General features: G+C 39.7%; 1 protein-coding gene across 5 annotated transcripts in view; it reads right to left on the reverse strand.

Annotated features, from left to right (window-relative positions):
* Nucleotides 1-1,467: 1,467 nt before the first annotated feature.
* Nucleotides 1,468-12,907, reverse strand: part of CBFB (core-binding factor subunit beta) — a 41,342-nt gene continuing 29,902 nt past the window's right edge. For all 5 annotated transcript variants that reach the window (XM_065028926.1, XM_065028927.1, XM_065028928.1 and 2 more), the window contains one exon: nucleotides 1,468-3,747. In XM_065028926.1, coding sequence (XP_064884998.1) covers nucleotides 3,679-3,747 — 69 coding nt within the window. In that variant the 3' untranslated portion in view covers nucleotides 1,468-3,678. The remainder of the gene's footprint in view (nucleotides 3,748-12,907) is intronic.

Raw genomic sequence — 12,907 nt, forward strand, 5'->3', positions numbered from 1 at the left:
AATGCACTCGCTCATCTGTTTACAGTTAGATTTAAAAAAATATGAAATAAGGTTATACTTTGTCCTTTTGCATGTAAACAGTCCCAAAGCAGGGAACAGGTCAAGTTATTAAAAAGCCCCAATCCTCTACGTTATTTCAGTAGACATCCACCATTGCCATACAGTATTTGGTATTTGACACTATACCACCTTACATCTCAGCGGCTTTAGAAAAGGGTTTCAGGTGTTTCAGGTGTAGCATGTAACATTCCTCTTTTCCTTCACCACATTTCCCCATTTCCTCCATTTCAATGTGCCAACGACCTCGTTTTCCTCCTCCTTATCAAAAGCAGCACAATTAGTGAGGTTGAATTGTTTGGTCACAACAACCCCCTGCAGCGCTACAGGCTGGGCGCAGAGTGGCTGGAGAGCAGTCAGACAGAAAGGGACCTGGGGGTACTAATTGACAGGAAGCTCAACATGAGCCAACAGTGTGCCCAGGTGGCCAAGAAGGCCAACGGTATCCTGTCCTGTATCAAAAACAGCGTGGTCAGCAGGACAAGGGAAGTGATCCTTCCCCTGTACTCTGCATTGGTGAGGCCACACCTGGAGTGTTGTGTTCAGTTCTGGGCCCCTCAGTTCAGGAAAGACATTGAAGTGCTGGAGCGGGTCCAGAGAAGAGCAACATGACTGGTGAAGGGACTTGAACATAAGACCTATGGGGAGAGGCTGAGGGAGCTGGGCTTGTTTAGTCTGGAGAAGAGGAGGCTTAGAGGTGACCTCATCACTCTCTATAACTCCCTGAAGGGAAGTTATAGCCAGGTGGGGATTGGTCTCTTCTCCCAGGCAGTTAGCAATAGGACAAGGGGGCATGGGCTTAAACTCTACCAGGGGAAATTTAGGCTGGATATTAGAAAGAAATTCTTTACAGAGAGAGTGATCAGGCATTGGAATGGCCTGCCCAGGGAGGTAGTGGACTCGCCGTCCCTGGAGGTTTTTAAACTGAGATTGGACATGGCACTTAGTGCCATGATCTAGTAAACGGACTAGAGTTGGACCAAGGGTTGGACTCGATGATCTCTGAGGTCTTTTCCAACCCAGTCGATTCTGTGATTCTGTGAATGGCTGCTATAACAACGTGCCCATCACCAAAGCTCTTCTGTCAGCGTGCACAACTCACAACCCAACACCACAACATTTCTTAGTGTTCCTTAAATAGATAAATGCTTTCAGAGTAAGCAGGACGTATCAGTCATAAATAAGTGGTTTAGGGCAGCAAAGTCCACATTTTCCCCTATGTATGCCTAAGGTTTTGAGTCATTAACACCCCTCCTGAATACAGGGAGGTTTGGGTTAAGTGACCACTGGATGTCACTGCTGCTTTAACCAGAGACAGCCTGGCACTGCCAGCAGGTTGGAAACTCACCCCATAATCACGAAATACATCGGTGTGGAATGCCAGGGTGTCAGAAATAAATTTACAGCAACTTTGTTTTCACTACACAGAAGTTTATTATGAAAGGTAAACGTACAACACAAAAAGTAGCAAAAGCAATCCTGTAGCTTAAGGCAACTCTTACAGGAGATGAATTCAAGAAAAGATGATGCAACTTCAGTTTAAATAGAAATTATGAAAAATATCAAATTGCATCAATAACTTAAAATGCACTTTAAAAAGTCTGCACTAACCAGCAGAGGGTAAGGGCTTGTGATCTTAATGCCAGCATTAAGATATAGAAAGCAGCAGAATGCTAAATGATGATAGGGAAAATTCAGTATTTACACAAAGATAGCAATGTTAATATCTGATAGCATAATTTTCTGTGTACTTATGGTTTTAAACCACTGTCTGAAACGCTAGGAAAACATTTTAAAATAAATCTTCAGACTATTCCATCAAAAATACACAGATGGCAGAGAAGATCCGAGGCCCGGGATGCGTGCGTGCGCCCCTTAAATAACTCATTGCAGAAACACTTCAGAAAAATGACTTTCTGGGGGAAGAGGAGCAAGAAGAATACGTGGGCACAGAGTGAAAAAGGTTCTTTCAGGTGAATCACATTTAAATTGAAGTATCAAAATATTTCTATTTGATGACACTCACAGTTCAGAGTTGATATTTTAAAGTGAATGTTAAATATTCATATTATTAACAAACAAAGATTCTCCTTCACATTGACATCTGTTTACATTTTTGCAAGACCTCTTTTGCATCTATTGTTTTGCCATTAATAAGGAATGTAATTACCTTAATTATAGATTTTAAGAGAGATTTAACTGTTCTAACCATACACTGTTTTACATTCAAAATCATTCTTAAAATATCGAAATCAGATCACCTCTTTTAAAAAGGTATTTAAGTGACATTTTAATTAACCAGGCGGTACAGGAAGCATCACATTTTAACAAAGCCAAATGACACCACATTCCTAATCAATTTTCTTCAAATATTGGACGCAATGATAAATTTGGAACGAGTCCATTCACCATCACCCCAAACAAAACAAGATAATTCACATAGATTAACTCATCCCAAATCTTACCCTGTTAGAAAATGCAATATATACTGCAATGTAGTCTTAATTTGCATAAGATTTATTAGAAGTGTCCTATGCACAGTATGAGATTTTCTGCACACAACCTCATCTCAACTTTTCACCATTCAGCACAACTTTACAAAAAGCCTAAGATATAAAATATACTTAAAGCAGCTATCTTAAACGTGATTTAATACATATCACCTTGGCGGCTGATCACTTCTGTTCCCAGCTGAACACGCTGTTGAATCTGATTGTAGAGTTGCAGTATCCCTTTTAAGAACTATTTAAAAAAAATCCCTGAATAAAACAGAAGCCAGCCTGCGACTTCCTAGGAGCTTCAGTAACGTACTATATACAGGGGGATAACAACCACCCAAACTCACTTGTTACAGAATAAAATCTAAGACAGATACTGAGCCAGACTGCATTAATGCATGAAAATACACCTTTTAAGATTTTATCATTTAAAAAGTGGAACCAATGAGTTGTTAGCAGTTAAAAGAATACTGCAACTGTAACGTTCACAAACCCACTAAAGTTCGAAAAGCGATTCCAACAGCTCTGATTCACTGGGTTTAGCTTGGAAATAATGCAAAATAATGTCAGCAGTTTTAAGAAGGTCTTGCAAATTTAGGAAAAAAAAAAAAAGGAAACTGAGAGAAAGATAAGAATGCGTATCTAAAATAAAGCAGGAGCACAATAAGGACAATCAAAATTCCAAAAGCCCATATTAAAAAAGTTAAGCTTGGAATGCATTGGCTTCCAGCAGTTTACAAAAAAAAAAATAATAAAAACAAAAGGAGTTTTAAATCTGTAATATCTTGACCTATTTTTAAGTGACAATTTTTATTACAGTTGAGAAACACGGTTTTATAGCTGCATAAGTTTCCATTTCACTAAAATAGTGCCAACAAAAATAAGTTTGCATAGAAAAACAAAATTTCAAATTGCCACTGGCTACATGCTTAAAATGGGAAATGCAGGTATTGTAACATAAACATAGTGCAAACCATGGCAGTTCAGGGTGATTTTGACTGCCGCAGGTCAGGAAACAGACCATAGTATACCCAGTTATCACAGTTTCTGGTCTTTTATTAAATCCGTTGCCAAGTAGAAGCAATGCATGTGTGCAGACCCACGGTACGCCTGCTGCTGTTGATTAACGTAGTTTGAGATCGTCGCCACTTCCCAGGTTAGACCCAGGACTAGGGTCTTGTTGTCTTCTTGCCTGTGTTAATAAACACATATTTAGGATCAAAAAATGAGTTAGAAGGTATCAGTTTAGTTAATTTAGACAGTGTATTAATATGGCTAAGACCATAACCATCTTTAAAGCAGGAACTTTTACATTTCAAGCAGTAACCAACACATTCATTTTTCACATAAAAATCTTTATTTTTCCTCCTCAATTCAATAATCCCCAGAACTGAGGGGGTCTCGGAGGAGGGGCACAGAGCTCTGGCTCTGCCTCTCCGTCCCACAGCCAGGCTGAAACGCTTCTCAACGTCATTTCAACCACCAGCGAGAGATTTCCAGAATACCGAGACAAAGATTTTGTGCATCTTCTTCCAAAACACATTTTCTTGTGAAATTCCCTTCTGTTAAACTTTTCTGTAAATATTCTGAGGATCAAGATTTTGGGAAGAAAGGCTATGATGCAAGATGGCATAGGACGTTACATTTCCAAATCTCCCCTCAGTATTTTTATGTGGGAAACATTTACTTTAGCTTCTTCTGGAATAAAGACTTAGAACACGATAACACACTAGCACAATTTATTCTATAGCCTGACATACTTCTTAAAAGTTGGGGTTTTACTGCAGCATATATTTTTCTTTGGTGCACCTGTAAACTCTGCAATAATACAAACCTGAGAAAACTGGTACTTATGATTGTGCCCCCGTATTAAAAAACGTACCATCGGTTCTGCATTAAACAAATGATCCTGTTAAACAGTTTGAGTAGATGGAAATTTAAAGAGGGAGTTAAGGTGGATCAGTCACAGTAATATCAATCACAGTAGAAGACACTGCTGTCTACTTTCTCTACCTGTACACACACAGGCTGCTTTCAAATAGCATACACAAATGCTGCAGGTAAATACTGAAAAGCATCGATATACTTAAAATTTAAAGCAATACTTTGATTCTGGGAATATCTAATATACGCTAGCTGTTTTTCAAAGACATTTGAGTACTGACGCTCAAATGTTCACAGCAAATAGCTGGCACCTTGGTGTGTAACTACAGGGCCATGTTCTCAGCTGGCAGAAGGCATCACTACACAGACTTTATTCAGCTTTCACCAGCTGCAATAACCTGCCACATTCAGAGCTTCAAAAAAAAATAAAAAAAAGCTCTCCAAAAAATGCAAAACAAGTGACCGCTTCCCTCCTTTGAAAGGCTTCTTGTGTTTTGTTGAAAGAGGCGGGAACAGACTTAACACAGGCGGTTGTACCAGTGAAAGATGCAGTGTGAGCACTCAGCACGTTGACATGATCACGCTGAATATTGAGACACTGACGGAGCTGCTCTTGGTGCTCCGAGTCACGTTTAGTGAGCGGGGGACACCTCTCCCAGCAGCCACCCCATTGCAGCGTGCTGCTCAGGTGCTGCCCGGACCCGCCGGCATTCGTTGCCAACGTCATTTTCTCCAATTTCGACTTTCCTTTCTCTGTTCTTCCTTATCTACCATTCTTTTCGTCTGCCTGGTTTTACGCAGCACAATCGGTTTCACCCAGAGAAGTGTTGCTTCCTTCTCCTACTTAAATAGGTTTTCCTTTCACGTGCAATGATCCCGCCTCAACGCACACAGAGTTCATTCAATAAATCCCTCTATAGTAATCAGCATATTTCCAGAGAAGGCAATTCCCTCCTGCACTTTCTTTAGTGGTCAGTCATACTGCCATTATTGGCAGTATTTTAAATATCACAATTGCTACCCTGTCTTCCCAAAAATAAGACCTACCCTGAAAATAAGACCTAGCATGTTTTTTCAGGATTCTTGAGGATGCTTGAAATAGAAACCCTACTCCAAACTTAAGTTCATTAAAAAAGTCAATTTAAATAGTGCCCAGGCAGCCATACATGTAAGAGACTAAGCATCTTTTGCAGCAAAAATTAATATAAGACCCTGTCTTATTTTCAGGGAAACGGAGTACCTACTACACTATGTATCCAGTACTGTTGTGGGTTGCATTTTAGATATTCAGGGGTGAGCTGATGTTCTCGCTCTGTTCTATCTGCACTGGTCACACTCTGACTGCAGGAAACAACCTGCTTTTCCTACGTGCCGAGCTCTGAACGTGACAACCAACATAATTGCTGGTGCACAAACCCACAGATTTCTCAGTAATCTTTCCGAGGAAGTGCGTTAAAACAAACAGCTGTAATCACATAGAGAGCTGAAGATTTGAAGTGCTAAAAGGCGTAATATTTGAGCCCCTGAAGCAACTTTTGCAAACTGCCGTCATTGCAGAGACGCTGAATATTGGAAGATGGCATTTAATTGAAATGATCACATTATTTCCGAAAGCCAAATCATTCAGCGTTGACCATCAAGATCACCATGGAAAAGTTAAATGAGGTAAAGCTCACCATTTTTTTTTTCCTTCAATAGAAAAGTAAACTGTGATGTAAAGATTTTTCTTAATACAAAATGGTTGTTCAACAAGTCTAAATAGATACTCCCACACTAATTTAAGAGCTGTACTAAGATTAACAAAAGGATAACAGTTCCACTTTGCATACTTTTCTCCTACCGAACAGACTGTAATGAAATTTCTTCTGGTTTTAACTGCTGCCTCGTTCTTCTAAAAGGAAACAGAGGCTTGCACTGTTACTAAGAATTATCAAAATCTTACTTATACCTATCTAGTTACCGGTTCTGTACTCAACAAACATTTTTACACTTAATTAGAAAAAACCCAGTGAGTTAATCACTGCTATACCACTGCTCTAAGAGCAACAGTTTCTTCTTCAGAAAACAAATCACACACAGAGCAATTTTACTGTCAAATTTTGGTGAAGACTCTAAGGTATGGGCATATGGTTGCATTTAAGCTTTGCCTAAAGTGGCTTTTTCTTTCAAAACATATGAAAGAATTCACATGATTTGTGACCTCATTGCTACTTGTAGCGTTTGCAGAAGCCACTACTGAACAACTACCAGATTTGCCCTTCTGAGTGATATACAAATGGCATGACAAATTACCCTCAAATGCACCAAAAGCAGTCATTACAATATCTTTCACTAGTCTATGTGGATAAAGGTGTAATTTTGCATTTCGGTAAGTGGGGATTTACACAATCAACTGCGATGTGTTGGAATGACAGCTCCATCTCGCCCAGACTCCCTCCTTTACTTGTGCTCCGCTACTATGCAAGAATACGTACCCGTGAAACACAGTTATTCTACCAGGCACCATCCTGCCAAGGTGTATGTGCATAGTATGTAACAACTACAGCTATGCCTTACATGCTGAAGAAAAAAAAAATATGTAAAAGCACCATATATGCATTGAAAAATAAAAAAAACCCACTCATAAGAGACAGGAGAAATCATCTTCTATGTAGACAGCACACTGCAGAGCATCGGGCATTGGGTGATATTTTTGTCCAGACAACGGGTAAAATACAACTTTCGTAAGAAATGCCACAAGATCCTTAACACTCGCTTGCAGAAGGAGTGGGACTACCAGTATGGTAGTGTCGGGTAGTTCTCCCCAGTCTACTACAGGAAGCTAAAAGTTCCCTATTACAGATGTAAAAATGGCAATTTCCAAAATTCTCTCAGTTTGGGGTCTCATGCTCTCAGCACAGCTCATCAATCCTCTGAATTGCAGTATTTGCTGTAATTTTTGAAATGCATACCTTATGTCGCCATGCAGAAGCACCAGAATTACTCTTAGTGAATAATGAGCTCAGCTTCTCAAAGATTAAGGAGACTTGCTTCAATTAAGAAAGATGTATCTATCTTTGCCATTGGGAAATGGAATACTCTGCCATGAGTCATGCATAATGAGTCATGAGAAAACAGTAGTTATTCATCTGATCTCAGCATATTTCATTTTTCAGTCAAATGCTAATTTGAAGTTTGAAGGAGCACCACTTCCAATGTTATTCTTCTGCTACTTAGTGAAAGGATTACAAATATCTGCTTGTGAGAAAAACTTCTAACCAGTACACAGAACTCACCACAGTTGTAGTTTTCTTAAAAATGAATGTATTTTAACCAACGCTGCCAGCTTCCTTCCAAATATCCTGAAATTGAATAGTTAATGCAATGGAGACGTAGGGAGTTTCAATACCCCAAAATACTTTGCACTCAGCTTTCAGCACACAAAGCCACGCCAATCTGCAATACGGAAGGAATTATAACTGGCCGCAAGCCATTTAAAACCTCTAACATTGGAGAGAGTATGATGACTGACTGAAAGAACTGCAGGAACGTATCTGGCAAAGAACATTTCAAGGCCTCCTATAACATGCTATTATAGATTTATTCACGCTGAACTCATAATGCTGATACCATAGGGGTAATAACATACTAATAAACAAGTTACTAACAAAATCATTTTGACTTGATACTCTTAGAGCTGTTGTCTGGAACCTTGTTATCTCTGAGCTCTTCCCAAGACTAAATACAGGGTAACTTGTATGGACTATAAGTCATATCAGTAATATCTGTATTATATTAATTTTCTTCTTAATAAATTGGATAGCTTGAAATAAATAATTAACTTAGAATTGTGACTCTTTTGAACACGGATCACGTTGGAGCACTGACATCTGTTACTGGGGCACTTAAGTAAAACAGATCTAAGAATAATAATCATCTAGGAATTAAGGAAGGCAGCACACAAGCAGTGCCTCCAGCAGCCAAGACAGTCAGACACCATCCTCCTCCACCAGACACTCAATCCTGACCCATGCTGTAGCTGACCCACGCTTAAGCTGGCTTTGAGAAAGCATCTGTATTTACCCCCTTCCTGTGCATGCTCAGAGGCCTCCGATAAACCTGAGGAAACCAACTCCTTTTACCACAGGAGCTCATCAGGAAAAGATAACGCAGTCCCACCGTGCGGTTTACACAATAGCTCTGAAAAAGCAGAACTGGGAAGCCGGAGGTAAATTTAGTAAGGATGGACAGGGCTGCCATGAAGATGGCCATCCCTTTCCATGAATCACTTTAGAAAAAAAAACAGCAGGCAAAACTGGGACCTCTGAATACCAGGCAGTGAAGTCACAAGAACAACAATATCCACTGCATATATAACTTGAGACACTGGTGAAGAGGAGGGAGATTATTTGAAGAAGGGCTGTCACAAAAAGTAGCCAAAACAAAGTCTCTCCATGGACAACTCCACTGCAATTCTTTAATTGCATTCTGGCAAGTCCATACTGCTGAAACAGACAGAGCAGACCCATTATGTGCCTTGGCATCTGTCATCTATAATTTACTAAATAAGTGAAAAATCAGGCTATGTTATGAAAAACTAAACAGTGAACATTTGGATTCTCTTAGAAGGACTGTCAACCTCCTGAAAAGGATATAAAAACAAAAAGAACACATTGCAGATCCTTTTCTAAAAAGCATACAACCACAGGACACAAAAAACCCTACACAAAAAAAAAAAAACAACCCACCAACCTGAAATAAAGAGGGCAATACTCAGAAAAGTGACCAGTTTCAATCAAGTGCACCTCCACACCCACATCAAGAAAAGCAACAAACTGAAAACTCTTCTCTGAGTTGCTGGTTAACAACAGCCTCTCCCGTGGAGATCTGAACGTGGTTAAAATGCTGGCCGCGCCTCCACCTCAATTACCTTTACTCAACAGAAGAGCAGGGGTGTGGAAACAGCCTTCTCAGAATTAAAGTCAGCAAAACGGGGCCACCACAACATGGTAAGAATGACAGCTTATAGATAACAGAACTCTGGTCACGGTTATGGCCCAATGAAACACCCTGTATGCTTTCAGGTCTCTGGGGGGCTTGAAAAGGAGAGTCTTCCTTTTAATCTTCACTTCTCAGAAGAGCTTTGGCAGCAAAGGGACCCTGCTATCGCGACATGCCGCACCGGGAAGCCGCGGGCAGGCAGTTGGCGACAGGATGTATGAAACTTTGTAGCCCAGATCCAGCCTCTGGGGTTGCTTTGCTGCTGGCCCTAACACCTGTTTTGCAAACATCCCTCCTCCTCACTTGGGCCTGGGAAGAAGTAGCCTTGATCTTTCCTAATTACGATGTCAAGCACCACTTGAATTATGCAAATAATGGAAAACAGTCTCAAATTTGGCAAGAGAGGTGGATGCCAGACTGAAGTTGTAGAACAATGCATGTTATGAACTCTATATCCGATGCTCTTTTTCATTTGTACGCCCATTTTGATTGCCTTTCAAGCTCTGTGAAAGTTGAAATAAACAGTTTTCTTGACAAAATCCATCGATAAATCCATCCATTTAGCATCTACCTCCTATTCTTCCCTAAAAACACCCATGGGTTGCATTAGGTGCCAAGCCTGTTCTCCCTCCCCAAGCCCTTGAGAGCTGTAGAGCACAACCAGGCCAAGCAGAATTTCCTTCCCAATCCCTGATGCACACTCTTGCCTGAAATCATTGCAAAGGTTCCATCTTTGTTTAAAAGCCATAACCGGACTAAGGTAACAGCAAGCTGAGAACGGAAAAAGCACAGCAACAGGGTAAGTGCTGAGGAGCTTCAGGTACAAACTAAAATTTAACTTTTGTATGAAAACTTCTTTTCGAAGTGGAAAAAAAAAGCTCAAAATGCTCCCTTTTAGAAAGTATTGCTTGAAGGCTGGTATAAAGGTTATAAATTTATAATTAATATTGATTGTCTCCAGACAGTATTCCTGTTGCTCAGCCCCTTTCTAACCTTCATTGACTGAAAGAAGACGCTTGTATTACAGTATTCCCTGATTTGCAAGATTGATCTCCTCTGCGCTCCAGTCAGCATCGATTCTGTACAGCACAAATGGGTTTTCTGACATATGCATTCCCTAGCACTTTTACACAAATACCAGCTATTTAAAGTTCTTGTGAAACAATCTAGTCATAACATCACCACCCTCACGTTGGAGAACCTTCGGACACAACGCATACTCCTTTTTTTCTAAATTGTTTCATCCTAAATATAAACAGATCACATCTATCTATACATTCATGCTCATCTACACATAAACAAGCCTATATCAAGTCTGCACTACCCACTGCATATGAAGAATTAACAGTTTGGGTTTCTTTCACATCCAAAAAACTGTATTAAAGGTTATACTATTTTTATATCATTGTCAGTTTGGAGAGTACATACAATAAGGAGTAATTAAATTAATTCCAGGTTAATTTTTGAGGAAACAAACCCTTAAAAGAGTTTGAGGAAAAAGAAGAATATTACTGGAATATTATGTTTTCTTCTGAAGCAAGTTATACTTGACAAAAATACATATAATTAGTTAGAGCATTTATTTACACGAGTAGTTTCATCTTAAGATCCTTTTTTGTTAAAGAAAGAAGGGAGAATAACTTCACTGCCTAGAACATTGAAAGAATAGGAAAGTTAATCCTGATACTTGATTTTGTTTCAATTGTGAACTATTCACATTTTGGTAGCAAAATCCTGTTTTCTAAGAGTTCACAACTTCAGCACAATTAAATGAAATACATCTCTCTCATTTCAACTTATAATTCCCAACAAAGAGCAAAAATGTGTAGAAACCTAGGGCAGGACTTGGTATTTAAATTTTAGGTAAATTTTTACTCCAGCCATTTTTCAAGAGTGGACCTGGTGATTTTTTAGGGTGCTTTGTATTGAGAACGATTTCTAGTGGAACAAACAAAAGTTTCAAACCAGGGTTGTGGGTTTTTTCAGCAAAATGAAGGTTTTTAAAATGGGAATTTCATGTAGTTTCCTGAAATGGCTCTGCTTAGCCATTAATGTAATTTATATTTAGCACAAGACCACAAACAGACAGATTGCCAGACTAGACTGTTTCAGGGAAGAGCAAACCACTCTACCTCTTTACTCACAGTGTTGCTAAAATAAAGAGCACAGCAGTACCATGGGAAACGAACACAAAATAGAAAAACATGACATTTTAAAAATGCTGGGTGAACATATCGTGTTGGAAAACTGAGAAGGATCCAACCCCCTCCAAGGTAAAACGATCAGTAGAAGAATCTTTAGCAAAGCTCAAGAGTAACACAGTAGGACAAACTGCGCACTCTAACGGATTGCTTTAATTTTGAAGTTATAGTTTGCCTATACAAAACAAAACTTCACCAAACAAACAAACAAAAAGCTATCTGCAGACAGCAACACACAAGACAGCCTCTTTATCCATCTCCTTGAATATCCATCGCTTTGTCCCTTCTGCTCCAGCAAAGGGCTGGCAGGAGGCACCTGCTTGCTGCTTTTCTGGACTCAACACAGGCCGTTACTTTCAATGGATTCTAATTTTGCCAGCTGGGGGGTATTTAAACCTCTCAAAGTAATTCTGGACAGTGTAACGCATTTTGCATGATGCTACTATGGCCAGAACAGCAAACAAAAAGCACAAGTTTCTATTGGAAGATTCAAGCATGTCTATGCAGCAAACTCTCAGTAATTTCTACAGAACACTTCTTATCCTGACACCGAACTCTGGCTATTCATACTGAAACTACACCAAAGACAAGAAAACACTAGTATTGACTCTCTCAACCAAGGCACAAGGGGATAAAGAGTGAAAATTCAGCATCTGTCTCACTAACATCCCCTCAGTCTACTCCCTGTCTCCTATGAGTTTGGCAAAGGGAAAAGTACAAATGCTTCAAGTTCATGTACCCATTCGATGGCATCGGTTCCACATACACCCCCATGGTAGTGGCCCTGGACCACGTTCCCCGGGGTTTGGAACTTGCACACGTGAAGAGAACTTTGCCTTTGACTGGTATGAAGCCATTAAAAGTGCAAGTTTGCCAAGCAGCAACTTTAACTGGGGATAAGGTCTTTCTTCATGTGTATTATTGAACATTTACTGTCTCGGCCTTCCAACGTTTTTGTAAAAGCGAAAGCCATTGGAATACATTATTAATTTTGGAGGCATTAATTGAAAACAGTCACTGACTTCAAAAGCATCTTTGAAAGAAAAGGATCCTGAACAGTGAGGCAGGATTTGCAGTATCTGATGTGACCCAGCTACATAAGTTGACAGAAAAATCCAAAAGCATTTGTATTCAAAACTACGTTCTATTTTAACAGAACACAGTTCGACTCGGAGGCACTTAAAAACTTCAATGAAAATTCCAAAATCCACTCACACCCTATTTACACTAGAGGAATGTTGTAACGGCACAAAAATACTATCACTGCTGGAAATACAAGCACGTCCT

The sequence above is a fragment of the Columba livia genome, chromosome 13 (assembly GCF_036013475.1).
Source record: "Columba livia isolate bColLiv1 breed racing homer chromosome 13, bColLiv1.pat.W.v2, whole genome shotgun sequence".
Classification (NCBI taxonomy): Eukaryota; Metazoa; Chordata; class Aves; order Columbiformes; family Columbidae; genus Columba; species Columba livia.